The 18,663-nt window shown below is 50.3% G+C and overlaps 2 protein-coding genes across 2 annotated transcripts; one reads left to right on the forward strand and one right to left on the reverse strand.

The window, feature by feature from the left end:
• Positions 1–1,811: 1,811 nt before the first annotated feature.
• On the reverse strand, positions 1,812–5,899 carry LOC103058215 (uncharacterized). Its single transcript, XM_088147201.1, has one exon. It carries the CDS (start codon positions 3,034–3,036, stop codon positions 1,939–1,941), a length of 1,098 nt encoding a protein of 365 aa, XP_088003327.1. The 5' UTR covers positions 3,037–5,899; the 3' UTR covers positions 1,812–1,938.
• Positions 5,900–5,917: 18 nt separating this feature from the next.
• Positions 5,918–18,349, forward strand: LOC103049874 (mitochondrial-processing peptidase subunit alpha). Its single transcript, XM_088147200.1, has 13 exons — positions 5,918–6,076; positions 6,339–6,541; positions 6,706–6,785; positions 7,135–7,217; positions 9,162–9,256; positions 9,724–9,824; positions 11,084–11,347; positions 12,206–12,298; positions 12,376–12,494; positions 14,085–14,175; positions 14,425–14,487; positions 14,568–14,712; positions 15,114–18,349. The coding sequence occupies exons 1-13, from the start codon at positions 6,027–6,029 to the stop codon at positions 15,281–15,283; spliced, it is 1,557 nt and encodes a 518-aa protein (XP_088003326.1). The 5' UTR covers positions 5,918–6,026; the 3' UTR covers positions 15,284–18,349.
• Positions 18,350–18,663: the final 314 nt, after the last annotated feature.

Genomic DNA, 18,663 nt, shown 5'->3' on the forward strand with positions numbered 1-18,663 from the left:
TTGGACAGGTCAAAACTGCTCCAGACTGGTTTTATCACACCTTGACCCATCCCAGAGATATCTCCCCCCCTCATTTCCTGTGCCTCTTGGGGCCATTTGGAGGCCTCTTGGTAACCATGGCGATGTCTCCTTATCTCTCCCTAGTTTGAGGTAGAGCGTTTGGCAGCTAGGTACTTAGTATTGCAGCTGCACTCTTAACATGCTCAAGTTACTATTTCTTTGTCAATAACAACAGATATTTTATCCATCTCTCACATGTTGGCGCTCTGCAAGGCCTTGCAAGGGCTTGCAGAGGCCTCGCAAGGCCTTCCCTTAAGAGGCCCTTCTGAGCCTCACAAGGCTTTGCACAGCGCTGACAGCCGTCACCTTCAGTCAGGGAGCCGCCACCCTGCCTCCTCCCTGCCCAGGCCCAGCGAGCTCCCTTCAGCAGACATGGATGTTCCAGGGCCCTGCCCTGCTCCTGGATCCTGAGCCATCACCACGAAGAAGACAGCGAAGGTCAGGGGACGGAGAGGCAGGGGTAGGCGGCGGCAGAGCACAAGACGGCCAAAGGGGCAGAAATTGGGGGGAAATAGGCGGGTCGGGGGGTTGAAGCAGAGGCAAGTGCTGCAGGGTGGTGGAGCAGGGATCTTGCTAGGCCTGGATAGGGAGGAGGCATGGGGACAGAGCTGGTAGTTTGCACAAGGCAGGAGAAGTGTGACGTCCTCACCTAACGACCGCGACCTAGACTACCAGAACTGTTGTTGCTAAGTGGCGCGTGCCCATGTGATCTTTCACCAAACAATTGCTTTGCTTAATGATGGAAAGTTGTGGTCATTAGGCGAGGACTACCTGAAATTCTTAGGACTTCAGGATGAAATTAATATATTAGAAAATCCGCTTCCATGTTGATCAAACTCCTCAAACAGCGTTTTAAAACATTCTATATGAGATCTTTATTATCGCATTATATGAATTAAAATATGTTTGGCACTTTCAGGAATGGATAATTAAACCAAACCTTGGTTCAAAGTAGAAATTCAGTTATTATTTTCCTTCATGTTAATTCTTTGAAACAAAGTAAAACTTTAGCTCCCACTAAATCTCATTTCACATTGCAAACATCTGTGTTTCCTCTCCTGTGTTAATTCTTTCATTAATTTCTTTCATGTTCACCCTTTTCCCTTCTGAATGAAGGTTTTTCAAGAATACATGCTTTCATTTGTTTTCTCTCCTGTGAGAATTGTTTTTGTTTCCTCAGATTTTCATTAATTCTAAATCTCTTTCCAAACTCATTCATTTAGGTAATTTCTCTTCTGTGTGCATTTTTCTATGTTGTGATAAAAGCTCTTTTCACATTCCAGTCATCTATATAGTTTTTCTCCTGGGTGGATTCTATGATGTTGATTGAGATATCCATAATCAACGAACCTTTTTCCACACTCCCTGCATGGGCAGGATTTCTCTCCTCTGTGAAGTCTTTGTTGGTTTTCGAGACCTCCACAATCAACAAAGCTCTTTCCACACTCCAGGCATTTTTAAGGTTTTTTCTGGTGTGAACTCTTTGACGTATTTTGAGATGTTCAGTCTGTCTCAAGCTTTTCCCACATTCGATGCATTTATAGGTTTTCTTTCCTGTGTGGATTCTATGATGCTGACTGAGATGTCCACTATTAGTAAAACCTTTTCCACACTCCAGGCGTTTAAAGAGTTTCCCTCCTGAACGGATCCTTTGATGTGAATAAAGGCTTCCACTCTCACTGAAGCTTCTTCCACACTCCAGGAACTTATATGGTTTCTCTCCTGAATGGAGTCTTTGATGTGTATAAAGGTTTCCCCTGAGACTGAAATTCTTTCCACACTCCAGGCATTTATATAGTTTCTCTCCTGAATGGATTTCTTGATGTGTATAAAGTCTTCCGCTCACACTGAAGCTCCTTCCCCACTCCAGGCATTTATCTAGTTTCTTCCTGAATGGATTTTTTGATGTCTACAAAGGGTTTCCCTGTCACTGAAACTCTTTTCACACTCCAGGCATTTATACGGTTTTTCTCCTGAATGGGTTCTGTGATGTATATGGAGGTTTCCCCTGCGACTGAAACTCTTTCCGCACTCCAGGCATATATATGGTTTCTCTCCTGAATGGATTCTTTGATGTCTATAAAGGGTTGCCCTGTCACTGAAACTCTTTCCACACTCCAGGCAATTATATGGTTTTTCTCCTGAATGGATTCTGTGATGTCTATAAAGGGTTCCCCTGCAACTGAAACTCTTTCCACACTCCAGGCATTTATATGGTTTCTCTCCCGAATGGATTATTTGATGTGTATAAAGGGTTCCCCTGCAACTGAAACTCTTTTCACACTCCAGGCATTTATACGTTTTTTCTCCTGAATGGATTCTTTGATGTCTATAAAGGCTTCCACTCTCACTGAAGCTTCTTCCACACTCCAGGCATTTATACGGTTTTTTTCCGGTGTGAATTCTTTCATGTTGGCTGAGATGTCCTAAATGACTGAAACTTTTCCCACACTCCAGGCATTTATATGGTTTTTCTCCTGAGTGCATTATTTGATGTCTAAGAAGGCTTCCCTTCAGACTGAAACACTTTCCACACTCCGGGCATTCATAGGGTTTCTCTCCTGAATGGATCCTTTGATGTGTATGAAGGCTTCCCTTGAGACTGAAACACTTTCCACACTCCAGACATTTATAGGGATTTTCTCCTGAATGGATTCTTTGATGTCTGTAAAGGTGTCCCCTACAACTGAAGCTCTTTCCGCACTCCAAGTATTTATATGGTTTCTCTCCGGAATGGATTCTTTGATGTGTATGAAGGCTTCCCCTCTCACTGAAGCTCCTTCCACACTCCAGGCATTTATAGGGTTTCTCTCCTGAGTGGATTCTTTGATGACATTGGAGACTTTCGTTTGTTCTGAAGGATTCTCCACACTCCAGGCACGTCTTGGCTTTTCCGGGCATTTTGACCTTTTCCTCGTTCTGGCCTCTCTTTCCAGCCACCCTCCTCTCATGGGGTCCCTCTTGGCTCCGGATCATCTCCTCAGGGGGCAGCCCTTCCGCATCCCCGCAGCCTCCGTGCCTTTCCCCGCCGTCTCCCAGGGGAGCTGCGCCCTGGACCGGGCAGGGCTCCTCGGCTGGGCTCTCTCTGCTCCTCCGCCAGACTCGTCCGTCCTCCTGAGGGGGCGAAGAGGAGCGAGGCAGTGACAGAAGATTTCAGATACACAGAGTTTACATACAAATATATTTGTGTGTGTGTGTGTGTGTATACACATACATACATACATATACACAGTATAAAAATTCCCCTCTCACCCCTATGGGTGGTATGTGTCTTCCTCAATCTCGGGTCCTCTACCAGAGGCCTGGGAGTTTGAGGATTCTGCGCAGTATCTTAGCTGTTCCTAGCACTGCACTCTTCTGCACAGAGAGCTCTGATGTTGTTCCTGGGATCTGTTGGAGCCATTCTACCAGCTTAGGAGTCATGGCCCCGAGTGCTCCTACCACCACTGGGACCACTTTGGCCTTTACTTTCCACATCCTCTCTGTTTCTTCCTTCAGGCCCTGGTCCTTCTCCAGCTTCCCACGCTCCTTCTTCCTGATGTTGCTGCCACTTGGCACTGCCACATCTATCACTACCGCTGTCTTCTGGTCCTTGTCTGCTACCACGATGTCTGGTCAGTCCCTGCCTGTCCGTCTGGATCTGGAAGTCCCACAGGATCTTAGCCCTGTCATTCTCCACGACCTTCTGTGGAATCTCCCATCTGGACTTGGGGGGGGTCTAGCCCATACGCTGTGCAAATGTTCCTGTACACAATGCCAGCTACTTGGTTGAGCCGTTCAGTGTATGCCGTTCCTGCCTGCATCTTACACCTTGCCACTATGTGTTGGACTGTCTCTGAGGCCTCTTTGCACAATCTGCACCTTGGATCCTGTCTAGTGTGGTAGACCCCTGCTTCTATGAATCTGGTGCTTAGTGCCTGTTCTTGTGCTGCTGTGATCAGTGCCTCAGTGCTGTCTCTTAGTCCGGCCCTTTCCAGCCACTGGTAGGATTTCCCAATGTCAGCCACCTCAGCTATCTGTCGATGGTACATCCCATGCAGGGGCTTGTCTTGCCACGGCATTTCCTCCACTTGCACTTCTTCCCATGTCTGCTGCCGCCTCAGCAGCTCATCTTTGGGTGCCATCTTACTGATGTACTCCTGGATACTCCGGGTTTCGTCCAGGACAGTGGCTTAGACACTCATCAGACTCCGCCCGCCCTCTTTGCGGCTGGTGTACAGTCTCTGGGTGTTGGACTTGGGGTGGAAACCTCCGTACATGGTGAGGAGCTTCCCGGTCTTCACATGGGCAGCCTCCATGTCTTCCTTTGGCCAGCTCACTATACCGGCAGGGTATCTGATGACTGGCAGGGTGTACATGTTGATGGCATGGATCTGGTTCTTCCCACTGAGCTGGCTCTTCAGGACCTGTCTTATCCTTTGGTGGTACTTGGATGTTGCTGTCTTCCTTGCCTCCTCATCATGGTTCCCATGTGTCTGTGGGACACCAAGGTATTTATAGCTGGTCTCTATGTCTGCTATGTGGCCCACTGGTAGTTCCACCCCATCGGTCTTAACTACCTCCCCTCTCTTTACTATCATCCTGCCACACTTCTCCAGTCCGAATGACATCCCAATGTCCTCGCTGTAGATCAGGTGGATCAGCAAATCGATGTCTGGTTCACTCTTAGCATACAGCTTGATGTCATCCATGTAGAGAAGGTGGCTGATAGTGATTCCACTCTTGAACTTGTACCCGTAGTCCAGGCTGTGCTCAGATTGGTCTGCCTAGTCCTTGAGTCTTGGGTGACTGCTCTATCTATGAGTAACTAGTGTTTTGAGCCTCTGGTGTTGTTCCCAATGCCCTTCTGAGCTGTGCTCATGTACTGGCCCATATGGTCTTGTAGCTTGGCGGCTAGGATGCCTGATAGAACTTTCCGTGTTGTGGGGAGGCAGGTTATTGGCTGGTAGTTGGATGGTGCTGTTCCCTTGTGAGGGTCTTTCATGATCAGCAATGTCCTTCCTTGTGTTAGCCAGTCTGGGTGGGAGCCTGCTGCTAGCAGTTGGTTCATCTGTGCTGCTAGGCGTTCATGCACTGCTGTTAGTCTCTTTAGCCAGCAGGTGTGGATCATGTCCGGGCCAGGCACCATCCAGCTTTTCATGTTCGTGACCCGCTGTTGGATGTCTGCTACTGTGACGGTGACTGGTTCCTGTTCTGGGAGATTGCTGTGGTCTGCTTTCAGGTCCTGCAGCCACTTGCCACCTGCAGCCTACCCATATCCATATCCAGACCTTGTGATTATCTGGCTGAGGGGGTTTATGCCTACGCAGAACAGTAGTGGGGACAGTGCATCACCAGTGCCGCACTTGATGGCCAGTTGTGCGAGCTGTCTTGAGTTCACTTCCAGTGTTATATATACATATATATATTCTTATACTTAGTATTGAAACACTCGCACTGGGAAGGAGGAGAGGCGTTTCGAGGGTCTCCTCTTCCCTGGAGGCCTTGGAGGTGCAAGGTCCGCGCGGGAGGAAGGCCGAAGCCTCCGGCCTGTCACGGCCTCTTTGGGCGGGCGGGCGAGCGGGCGGGCAGGCAGGCAGGCAGGTAGGCAGGCAGGGGGCCTCTCCCCAACGCGGGGCCTCCAGACCAGGCCTCCGGCTACCGGCCTCCCCCGCTCTCTCCCTCCCGGGCCTCCCTCCCGGGGAGAGGAGCGCCGCGCGTGCTGCGCCGCGCCGCGCCGCACCGCCCGGGACTGCGACTCCCAGCATCCCCGGCGCCCTACCCGCATCCGGGCACCTACGCGGCCGAACAACGACGCTCCTTCCCTCGCCGGACGGATTCCGGAAGCGGGGGCGGGACCTCCCGGCGCGCCTTTTCCGAGGAAGCTCCTCCTCTTCCTCCCGAGGGGCCGCCCCGAGAGTCGTCCCGCAATCGTCCCCGCCGTCGGCGCCGAGCAGCCAATCCGCGTCCGCCTCCCTCAGCGAGCAATGATGGCGGCCAGTGCGGTGCGGAGAGGCGTTGTGGGCCCGGCGCGGAGGTGAGGCGAGGCGAGGCGAGGCGAGGCGAGGCGCTTCCCCCTTGGGCTGTGGGCGCTCCGGCCGTGCTGCCGCGCCCCCAGGGGCCCCTCCCTTGTCCCGGGGGTCTCTCACTTGGCCGCCGCGCAGACGGCAGCGAGGGGTCCTCCCGGGGCGTCCAGGCGCGCGGGAGCTGAGGGGCTGCCGGCCTCGCCCTCCGGGGCCCGGCCCGGCCCGGCCCTGCCCTGCCCTGCCCGCGACCACCTCCCCCTCCTCGCGTTTCAGGCTGCGGCTGGCCGGGTCGCGCGGGTTCAGCAGCGGGGGCGGCTACCCCGGCACCCCCCTGACGGCCCCCCTGCCCGGGCTGCCCGCGCCCGCCTTCGCCGGCCTGGACGGGCCGGAGGGCTTCGAGACGGAGGTCACCGCGCTGGAGGACGGGCTGCGCGTGGCCTCCCAGAGGAAGTTCGGGCCGTTCTGCACGCTGGGCGGTAAGGGGCCGGGCGGGCGGGCCGGTTGCTGGGAGCCTCCCGGCGGGGAGGGCTCTGTGGGCCGCGGGGCCCGGCCGCTCGGGCCGGCGGTGCCGGGCGAGGCCGCTTCCCTGCGGCTGCGCTCACCGCGCCCCCTTCTCTCTCCCCTCCTGCGCTTTGACCAGTCCTCATAAACTCAGGGTCGCGATACGAGGCGAAACACGCTGGCGGCATCTCGCACTTCCTGGAGAAGTTGGCCTTTTCTGTAAGTGGTGTCTTTGGAATTTGCGCCGCGAGGCTGAGAAGCAGGACGTGGCGCTTGAAGCAAGCGCGTGGGGCTCGTACCACGGTTCCCCGCGAGCGGCGTCAACCGAGGCGCCCGGAGACGGCCGTTGGCCCCGTGTCCGTATCTTCCCGTGTCCTTCGCTCTTTCCCTGAATTCTTCTCCAGAAGCTGCCCCCAGACCCGTAATGTTACATCACGGGGAAATCGGTTATTACGTGTTGCTGTTTAACTGCGTATAATTTAGTTAAAATTTATTTCACTTTTTTGTCCCAGTTCTGCCTGAAAAATGTACTCAACTTCCTTGCTTTGTTCCCTCCTCTTGTGTTTAGTCTACCGCTCAGTTCAGCAGCAAGGATGAGATCCTTCTCACGTTGGAGAAGCACGGCGGCATTTGCGATTGCCAGGTGTCAAGGTCTGTTTCCCACTGGGCATCCTTTGTGGCAGGCAGTGCTTTGGCAAATCTAAGCCAAGATACACAGCCTGTGACTGGAAGAGGGGGATCTACACTCAGGACCAGAAATATTGGAACAAGGGTAACCGTTTTGGCATTTGGCCTCTGTACACCACCACACTGAAGTTGAAAGGAAACACACCCAGATGGGAGCGAAGTCAGGACTTTCAGCTGTAATTCAAGGGGTTTGACAAAAGTGGGGCACCAACCATTCAGGAAGTACAGCCAGTGGCATACACATACTCCCATCGTTGGTGGCTCATAAGTAATGGAAGAATGGCTGACAAGCAGCTGCATGGCCAGGTGTGGCCTGTTTCCTGGGTACCCCATGACCAATCAAGCAGATAAAAGGCCTGGTGGTGGTTCTGAGTGTGACATTTGCATTTGGTACTCTTCACTGGAACTCTCAACATGAGGTCCAAAGAGGTGTCCGTGCGAGTGAAGGAGGCCATCGTTAGGCTGAGAAAACAAAATAAACCTATCAGAGAGATCACAAAAACATTGGGAGTGGCCGATACAACAGTTTGGAACATCCTGAAAAAAGGAACTAACTGGCAAGCTCAGCAACAGCAAAAGGCTGTTTGGAAGACAACTAGAGTGGATGACCGCAGAATTCTGCTCATGGTGAAGAGAAACCCTTTCACAACATCTAGCCAGGTCAAGAATGCTCTTGAGGAGGTAGGCATGTCCTTGTCAATGTCTACAGTCAAGAGACGGCTTTATGAATGTAAATACAGAGGCTTCACAACAAGGTGCAAACCACTGGTAATGCTCAAGAACAGAAAGGCCAGATTAGACTTTGCCAGCAGACACCTAAAAAAGCCTGCCCGGTTCTGGAATAAGATTCTTTGGACTGATGAAACCAAGATTAACTTGCACCAGAATGATGGGAAGAGAAAAGTACGGCGAGGGAAAGGAACAGCTCATGATCCAAAGCATACCACATCATCTGTCAAACATGGTGGAGGCAGTGTTATGGCATGGGCATGTATGGCTGCCAGTGGAACCGGGTCACTGATAAAAGCAGCAGGATGAATTCTGAAGTATATCGGGCTATACTTTCTGCTCAGATTCAGCCAAATGCTGCCAAACTGATAGGATGATGCTTCGTATTGCAGATGGATGATGACCCAAAGCACAGCAAAAGCTACCCGAGAGTTTCTCAAGGCAAAGAAGTGGGATGTTCTTCAATGGCCCAGCCAGTCACCTGATCTCAACCCAATAGAGCATGCTTTTCACTTACTGAAGACAAGACTGAAGGCAGAAAGACCCACAAACAAGCAGCAGCCAAAGGCAGCTGCAGTAAAGGCCTGGCAAAGCATCTCGAGGGAAGAAACTTAGCATTTGGTCATGTCCATGGGTTCCAGACTCCAGGCAGTCATTGACTGCAAAGGATTTTCATCCAGGTATTAAAGGCGATCCTTATATTTGTCATGATGTTGGTTGGTTCCGTTACTTATGAGCCACCAACGATGGGGAGGGGGGTGCCACTGGCGGTACTTCCTGAATGGTTGGTGCCCCACTTTTGTCAAACCCCTTGAATTACAGCTGAAAGTCCTGACTTCGCTCCCATCTGGGTGTGTTTCTTTTCAACCTCAGTTTACAGAGGTCAAATGCCAAAACAGTTACCCTTGTTCCAATATTTCTGGTCCTGACTGTATATATTGCATGCCTTTTTATAGCTCCCATCATATTATGTGATCCCTCCATCCTTCGCATGGGGGCTAGCGGGTGAGTCTGTCACTGAGTTTGGTTTGAGTGAAAGCATTCCCCTCATGGGCAACCTACCATTTTTTATGCAGTTTTTAAGGTTCTTTGTTGCAAGGTCTTAAACGCACCTTCACTCTCTAGGTGAAAGTCACGCGTCCCCAGTAGAACATAAAACCAGATTTGCTCCCCTTTCAGGGATACCACGATGTATGCTGTTTCCGCAGATAACAGGGGCCTGGACACCATGGTCAGTCTGTTGGCTGATGTGGTTCTCCAGCCCAGATTGTCAGGTGAGCTGGTTTTTGTAATCTAATAAATTAAAAATAGAAAATAATAATTAAAAAGTAGGTTGTCAGGTGAGGTTATCGTGAAGTCTTCTGTGCCTGAAGGGAAGAGAGGAAGAGCCAGGCAGGGGTTTCGCTGCCCCACCTGAATATAGATTGCGTTGACATAAAGGTGCTTGTGGTTTCTGCCACAAGAGAACGTGGCAGTGACAGTGGCATAATTCAGAAGGATGGGGCTGGGAGAAAGGCTAAGATGGCAGGAGGGGGCATAGGTGGGTGTGCCCGATTGAATTTATCTGCTGGGAAGCAACACGAGTTTATTCAGTGGGATGTGGTGGGCGTTTGGGATGCGGGAAAGAATGTTCCTCCCCTTCCAGTGGATCTGTGCATGTGCCCCTGTTCCTCGGTAGGAAGTGGGTCCTGGACCTGTGGGGCTGGATTCCGAGGTGGTCCTCTTTGGCTTCTCTTGGCAGATGAGGAAATTGAGATGACTCGTATGGCAGTTCGCTTTGAGCTGGAGGACCTGAACATGAGGCCCGATCCAGAGCCATTGCTGACCGAGATGATTCATGCAGTAAGGCTCACTAGGATTCTGCCCTATGAAGCCTCCGAGCTGTGCAGCCGCCTTCCACTAATCTCGTGAATTGAGCTGGGGGGCGGGGGGGGGACGCTATTATCAGCATGCCAGATGGGGCAACACCTGAGTGATTTGAGAGGCCCTGGGTGGCTTCCTCATTGGTCACAGTTCCCTTCCTGCGGTGGCCAGATGCCAGTTTCCGGAAGGAGCACAGGTTTGTCTTTTTTATGATGAGCGACGGGGTTCATTTTTGAGGGGACAGGGAGATAAACACTTCTTTGTGTTCCTGCCTGAAGCTTGGGAAGTGGAAGGAAATTCTCAGTGTAGGAACGTGGAGCGTTTGGGATGCAAAGCCAAAAGGGGCTTTGGTGTGAGTGTGGGTGCGCACGCTGCACTGGAAGAAACTTTGGCTTTTCTTTTGGCCAGCGGGGTGTGACAGAGTGGTTCAGAGGGTTGTGGGCACACTTTCAGTGCCTCCTTAACTACAATGTGTATTTTCCTGGGATTGTACAGGTACCCTGTGAGCCCAAGTAAAGATGCGCCTTCTTTAAGGAGGTGCCTCGTGTGCTGCGTGTGCACCCATGTCTGCTGCAAAGCCCCTTTTCAGCTGTGGATCCAAAGCGCTTCACACACACAGCCGCTTGCAGGCCATGGCATTGGGGACAGGGGAAGATCCCATCAAAGGGCTGAGAGGCAGCATGGAGTTCTCAGCAGCGTAGGCCACGGATCAGGGAGACCTGGGTTCAAATCCAGACTTGTCACCCATCTCACTGCTTCTTAGCATGGCTGTGTGGATAACCATTCCGGTCTGATCCAGTGTTGCTGCGGATACGTTTTTGGGTTGTGCAAACCTGAAGATAAGAGAGCTGGCCAAGGGGTTCCAACCATCATCTCCGTGAAGGCCAGATTTTCGTGGGAAGAGCAGCTTTTGACATGCCCTGGTCCTACTCGTTAACTCCAGCACTCGAGATCCAGGGTCAGCATCATTTAAAGGCATACCTTCAACTGTGGAATCTGTGGCATAATGCTTTTGCAATATTGGTGGGCAATAATTGAAGCCTTTAGGAGAGGATGTTACTTTTTCAGGTCTGGGTCTCCCTTGTGCTCAGAAGAGCTGTATTTTTATCAAAAAAAAGTTGGACGGCACGGGCTTTGTCATGTCTTGGTGCATGTGGCCAGCAAGAAAGTACGGTCAAGCATGTTTTGTCATTGCCTTGTTTTCTGAAAATCAACATATTTGTCCTGGTCTTCGACAGGCAGCTTACAGGGGAAACACAGTGGGACTGAACAGGTTCTGTCCGGCGGAGAACATTGAGAAAATTAACAGGAAGGTCCTCCATTCGTACCTGAGGAATTACTACACGCCCAGCAGGATGGTCTTGGCTGGCGTGGGGATTGAACACGAGCAGCTTGTGGAATGTGCTCGCAAGTACTTCCTGGGAAGCAAGCCGGCATGGGGAAGCGAGAAAGCCAGCGACGTGGACAAGTCAGTCGCCCAGTACACTGGGGGGATCCTCAAGGTAAGGAACAGAAGGCCAGCTCTGCTCTTCTCGCCATGCTCTGCGGAGAGGTGCAGAAGGAACAGAAAAACAAGCCCTGCAGCTGGAGTTCAGTTCAGTGCCAGGACCTTGTTACTGGCAAGTTGGGAAGCAAAACCTGACGACCGTTGCATCTCCCGGTTTCGTAAAGTGATCGCTAACGATTTAAAATGGAGAACTTGCCTTAAACCTGTTCTCAGAGCAGCTAAAACAAAGTTGAACTGATAAAAATCTGGGAAGGACATGCAGCAGCCCTGAGTAGATTCTATGCCTCTTTCAAAATAAACGTATAGCGTAAAGGGCCAGTCACATCTATAAAAATAAATACAAAGCAGTGCAAGAATTAAAAGCAATAAAGAGTACGCTTAAAAAGAATCGTCGGGAGCAAATAGTCAGCCAGTCACCTAAAAGCTAAGCAAGGCTCGGACCTGGTTTGTATGGAGCTGGAGGCCACTGGGTAGCCCCTGGCGGTGGCAAACCCCTTTTGCGTCGTTGCCAAGAGAGCTGCTGTCAGGCTGATTCCAGGGAGGCTCTCTGGTTAAGATTTCCAAAGAGACCCCCACACGGTTAGAGTGCTGCGCCTCTGAGGATGCCGTCCTCCTGGGCGCTCCTCAGCCCCCCCTCCCACCCCCTACGGCTAGTCAAAAGAGACTGTTTTAAAAAAGTATTTGTGAGACTTGGTAAAACAGCAGCGGAGCTGGTCTCTTAAGGCTCGTTGTGCAAGAAGTTGCAAGGAGACTGGAAGAAGACCCTGCGTGGCCTGGCCTCGAGCCCTCTCCTGCCTCTGGGCTTTTTGGTCAAAAGGCCAAATCCCCAAGGAACCTCTTCCTCTCTCTGCAGCTTGAAAAGGACATGTCAGACGTGAGTTTGGGGCCCACCCCCATCCCAGAGTTGGCCCACATCATGATTGGGCTGGAAAGCTGCTCGTTTCTGGTAAGTATCCGCTTCGGGTTTGGTGGCCCTTTTGCCGGACGTCTGAGTGACCCTCTGCTTTGGCTTCTCTGGTCCAGGAGGAAGACTTCATTCCCTTTGCTGTCTTAAACATGATGATGGGGGGCGGTGGCTCTTTCTCTGCCGGGGGCCCCGGCAAAGGCATGTTCACGCGGCTGTATCTCAACGTCCTCAACCGGTAAGTCCCTGGGCTTTTCTGGAGGAGCAGGACAGCCTTCTCGTCAAGAGCCAAGGGGAGAGGAGACAAGCCGAGCCAGAGCACGGTGGCGGGAATGTCTTTGTCACACTGCTGTGTAGGATCTTCCATTCGGAGGTTTTTAGGCAGGTGTCCAAATGGACAAAGGAGTGGAAATGCGTAGGTGGTTTACACATTGTGCTAAGCTATAGTTTGCTTTAATCATGGTTTTTTTGGGCTAACCCAAAAGTGGTAGAGCTCCTGGGACATGCGAAGCCATAAATTACGGTTTTACAAACTGGTTGGCTAAGTTCAGACAACACACTAAACCAAAACCAAGTAAACCACCTTTGGCTTATCACAATATGTGAACCAGGCCTGTTGTTTGAGGACCCCCCTATCAGCCCTACAAGGTAGGCCAGATCAGGAAGCAGGTGCCGTGTAGGCCTAAAACTACTTTTATTAGAACGGCTATAGGAACAGAACCTTGGAGGTCTGAATGTGCTTCCCATCCTCCCACTTCATGTGAATCTGGCAGGTGGTGTTGCTGCCTTAAGGATTTTTGTTAATCTCTATCTTGGTATGAGCTTAAACCACGTTTATCTGTTTGTGGATGGATCTTAGCAATGGATCTTCCCTCTCTTCATCAAGCCATCTTCTCTGCTCTCTAGACACCATCCCCACAGTGATGGATACCCAAATAGCCACATCCGTTAACTTGAAGGGTCTGAGATGTGTTCATATTGTTGAGAGAATGTCCAGTTTAGCCAGGCAAAGTAGTCTCCCGCTAGTCTTTCAGTCACTCATTCAACATTCCTGATTGCCTGGACAGTGTGTGAACGTTACCAGATTTCCCATTCTGCCTGCGGTGGAGATCAATAGATGGATATTGCCAGCACATTGACCCCATAGCAATGGGTCACCCTCCCTGTGTGGCCACCAACAGAACCCATCCACTCTGGGAGAGGCAGAGCCACCCTACGATGATGCTCCCCATTCCCAGTGCTTGCAGGCAGTCCAGAAAGATGCTGGGGCCACAAGTGTGGAAGGCTACGGAGACAATCATACTCCCGCCCTGCAAACTCTGTTGATGAGAGTGACCAGCGTGGTTTCCATCCCACACCCAGGCTTGAATCCCAGTTGCTGTGGATATCTCTGTCCTCCAGTATTCTTTGTAGTTATTGACCCACCCTTTCCTTGACAACCTCCTCTGAAAGGAATCTGGAATGGTGGATCCACAGTGGGACTTTTCTGGGTTCACACAATAGATCGTAGCCTAAGTGAAGCAGTTGGGTTTGCACAAGATGTTGAGTTGCTGAACAACCCCGATCTAGGTTGTCGCCCTGCGAATGCATCTGCCAGTTTGGCAGAATTCTTCAGAGCTCTGACTGCATCTGCGGCCGTTGCCTTCACCTTCTTCCTGCCTCACAGCAGCCTTCTCTAGGCCAAGTGGTGTCTGTCCTGGCTGGGGCTGATGGGACATGTAGTCCAACTCTTGAGGAGGACCCATAGGTGCAAGAGGCTCTCTTAGGGAATGCTGCAGGGGACAGTTGATATTCACCCCCTTTCCCCTTGTCTGCTGCTCTCTCCCAGGCACCACTGGATGTGCAATGCGACCTCCTACCACCACAGCTACGAGGACACTGGCCTCCTGTGCATTCATGCCAGTGCAGATCCCAGACAGGTGTGCTGCTCCACAGGATGGATTCCCCCCTTTCCTGCTGGACACCCCCTCTTCTTGTCAGCTGGAGGTTGGGATACATCTGCTGGCCCGGCGAGCGAGCAGGCAGCTGTCCCAGGGCCCCCCTCGAATGGTCTGGCGAGCAGGCGGCCTCCTGTCCTGTCCTTACCCTAAAGGTCTCTCCCGAAGCTCTCCACTCTTCAGCAAGAGAGGCCTTAAATGGAATCCATTGCGTCTCTTCCTTGATTGCAGGTCCGTGAAATGGTGGAAATCATTACCCGGGAATTCGTTTTAATGGCTGGAACCTTGGGAGAGGTAAGAGGCTGGGGAGGAGGGTTTATGTCAGGGGCTTTGGGGTTGGATCAGAGCTGGTCCCCCATTGTCTCTCCCTCTAGGTTGAGCTGGAGCGGGCAAAGACCCAGTTGCGGTCCATGCTGATGATGAACCTCGAGTCTCGGCCGGTTATTTTTGAGGATGTGGGGAGACAGGTGTTGGCAACCGGGGGGAGGAAGCTGCCCCAAGAGCTCTGTGTCCTGATCAGTAAGTAAACGCCTCGACTTCCCGACTTGCAGCTCGCTGGAGCCCCTCCGTCTCACAGTGAGGAAATTCTGGGAGGGGCCTTGGTTTTTGAGTCTGCTGCCGAAGCGAGCACCCCCCACGCACTCACCCGCCCGAAATTCCTTGTGGAATTTCACCGAGGCCTGTCCAGCGGGAGCGCCTTCCCCTTTGGGCTTTCTTTCGCTCCAGCTCCTCTTGGGTTAGTCATCCTGATTCTCTGCTGATTCTTGCAGCTCACTGTTGCAGAAACCTGTCCTCATTAAGTCTCTGGTGTAACGAGCCAGACTGTGCAGCCCGTATTAGGGAGCAGCTGTGTGTGGGGGTTGGTAGCACACGGAGCCACACAAACAGAGCCTGGTGGCCTTTGTTTCCCTTTCCCACAGGCAAAGTGAGCGCAGATGACATCAAGCGGGTGGCGACAAAGATGCTGCAAAGGAAGCCGGCTGTTGCTGCCCTGGGGGACTTGAGGGAGCTGCCCAGCTACGAGCACATCCAGGCCGCCCTTTCCAGCAAGGATGGGCGGCTTCCCAGAGTGTACCGGCTGTTTCGATAAAGTTGCAGCTGCCCCAGCGAGAACTTTGGTTAAGACAACCCATTTCTTGCCAAGATACTTTTGTCTGCAAGAAAGGCAGCTTGGCACACACTCTGGGTGTGGGAGCGTGGTTGGCAGAACCATTTTCATGTGTCTGTTCAAAATCTGTTGATCCTCAAAATAACTTATTTTGTAAGACTCAAACTATGTGAGAATTTGAAGGCTAGGCAGGTGAAGAGAGTTGCCTCCTGAAAATCAGATTACTCATGTTGATTGTCTTTAATCGGGTGGGTTAAACACCAGGGTGTAATACTGGCTTTCTTTGTAGGAGTCGTCAGTCTTTGATGCGAGTGATCTCACAACTAGCTGCTGTGTGTTTTGGGAGGCCTGACCATTCAGAAGATGCCTTCATGGGGCAAAGGCTCAGTTTATCAAAAGGCTCCCTCTTGTCTCTTTGGTCCTCTTCTGACAGGATGTTCCCCCTTATTTTTGTTATTTTTCTTAGTAGGTGGGTACCCTTCCAAACAAAACACCTGGCTCCACCCAATCTTGCCTTTTATTTCCTAAGAATGCATAGGACGGCATTTGGGACCAATTCATTCCTTCTGAGACAAGCTAATAATGTTGGTGCTTTCCATACATGACCCTCAGAGTCAGGACCGGGAGCCAGGTTTAGTGCTGGGGCACTCCTAAGGATTGTTGGAGACCCCAGACATCACTGACTGAACATGCAGTGAAGAATTTTTATCTCTTCAGAAACAGAATGTAAGGTTCAAACTAGACATGATGTTGGCATTTAACACCTTTAAAAAGGTAAACGGAAGCCGCGAGGGAAGGACTCTAAACTGGGAATACGAAGCCCTGCCTCAGTGCAGATGAACAGTCTGAGCTGCTGTCTGGTTTGGGATGAAAAGCTGCCTCTGGCACAATGCGTCTTCTGTGCTTAACAGACCCTGTGATGACTGGGGAAGGGTGGGGAGGGTTTAAATCACTGTTCCATTGACAGTTTTTTTCTTACCCCAATCCTCTGGCTGCTGTTTGCTTTTATCAATCAGTCAATAACTGGTATACCAGCAGCTGCCATAGAAATGCACCTAGTATATTACATAAATTAGAATAATTACATAATTGGGATTCTCCTACCAGAAAATATAAATTCTGTTATCAGAATGCTTGGAGGAGTGAGCTGGGCAGAGAGTAAAAAGGGACAGGAAAGCTACCAGACCAATACACTGCTTAAAATCTCAGAAGACTTGAGTGGGGCTTCTACCCATTATTGCAGAAATCTGGGTAATGCAATTACAGGTTATTGAAGGCCATAACAAGGCCATCTTCTGGAGAATATCTAGGAGGAATCCTGCACGTGCAGGACTTTAGCATAAAAGAGGGGACCACAAGAGGCTCTCAAGAACCCTGCCTAAAAATGCTCAAGAACACCCATGAAATTCAATACAACTTTGCAGCAGAAATTGCAAGGACTAATAGTGCTGTATAGAATTTTGAAGGGCTGTTTTGGTTCAATGGGACTACAATCAAAGGAGCCCTCTGCCATGAAGCAGCCAGCTGAATTTGATGGCCCTGTAATGACACTTGGGGATTCAAAGCAACACTTGCTTTGTGAATGAAAGCAAAACTAAATTAGATCACAACCAGCCCTAGTAGATTACTGAGGAATGCTGAAAATGCAAGTCCAAACAAAAGATTTGCAATTTTAAGGAACAGTAAATTGTGCAGAACCTTAAGGATGGAATGAGAGAAGCCTTTTGAAACTCTCCTTTGGATTTGCGGGCAGAGAAATTGGTGGGCGATTTTTCCAGGGAAAGAATATATTCTCCAACAGAGTCAAAGACAAGATGCCCCTTTTGTAACAACACAAGCATTACTACTGAAAACATGGGTGATGTTCACAACAGGTTATTTAATTTTAGAATTGCTCTGTAGTGCTTCCACTGAACTGGAATGATGCAGTGGCCCCGTTCTAAGCTTTCAGTTGGAACTGAACAATGGGAAGGGTAACTGCTCCCAGCTAGGTGGATGGGGGAATGAAAGCGCAGTTGCTCTTTTCTGCCGACTGGCGAGCAATGGCACCGTTTCTAATCAGGAGTGATGTGAATTTGTTAGGCACCGCTGAAGCGAGAGGCACTTCATGTGAGAAAAATAAAGTCCTACAAGTAGGTCCTTCACTTCAGGGAAAAGAGCTTCCAATTCCAGCAAGAATTAAAAGGTTCCAGTGTCCTCACAGCAATCACTGAAGCAGAACATATTGCACAAATTCCTAAGCATCTCATTCAACCATCAGATATGATCGAGTTGCTCTGCTGGTTTCTTTTCTATAGCCAGCAGCAATGAATTTCACCTGGTAGCTTCAAAACATTTTACTTTGCTACTTTCTCAGCAAGCAACTTAGCCCACTCCTGCCCTGGATGAGAAGGGAATTCACCCAATGCATTTTGGATTTGGGAATCCCATTTCTTGCACCTATTGCAGCTTGCTCCGAGTACATTCAGACTCCGCTTCATTGAGAGAGAACATTTTCCAGCACAAGAGATTGGATGGCTTCATGCATCATGCTTCACCTGATGTTCAACTAACCATTTTTCTGGATGCTAATTATGCATTGAACCATAAATTTACCCAATGGGCTGGGTTTGGGCAATTGCTTGGCCACAAAAAACAAAAAAAACAAGGGTACCACAACTTAGTGGGTTGTGTGAATGTAAGCTGCTCCAAACATGCTGTATGAATGCAGCCAATTTCTCCTTGTTTTTAATTCATTCCACAACTGGGTTTATTAACAATTGGTAGGGAGGGCAATCAATCAGGTTTACTACACCCTAAGGCCAGATACAGCCAAAATATCTAACGATAGCAGTGTTAAATCCTTAAACATATGACAGAAAAACAGTAAATATAATAGGGTCTAAAATAATTAAGAAATACTCAAAATATTATTGTAAGAAATTCCAAACCTAGGTAATGGTGTGGCGTATCGTACAGATAGCACAAAACTGGGCAAGTTGGGTGGGTATTTTTGAGTCCCTGTCTGAAAGAAAACATTAAATAAAAATCACATTTCCTACCTGGAAATTTCTTCAAGCTCCGATATGTATGAGTGTCTAGAGCAATGAGGTAGCCTATAGTTTAGGGTGTCTACTGATCTGTCACCACACGGACACAACTGAAGTTCAAAGTGCTCTTAAAATGTCCAAAGGGGGCCGCTGAAAGGAAAGCATCCGTCCTGGCTCAGGGGAAGGCCCTACCACGTTTCAAAATTGTAATGGACCGTAAACGAGGCCGCAATGAACCCTTTTGGGAGAAGATGAGAAATACTGGGGTGTAGTACCTGCTTAAATTTATTTGGAGCTCTATATCCCAAATTCGTCGTTTAAGTGGGAGTCGAG

This window comes from Python bivittatus, unplaced genomic scaffold (assembly GCF_059951505.1).
Source record: "Python bivittatus isolate LINGU-HERP-01145 unplaced genomic scaffold, Pbiv_v1 ctg000160_np1212, whole genome shotgun sequence".
Taxonomy (NCBI): Eukaryota; Metazoa; Chordata; class Lepidosauria; order Squamata; family Pythonidae; genus Python; species Python bivittatus.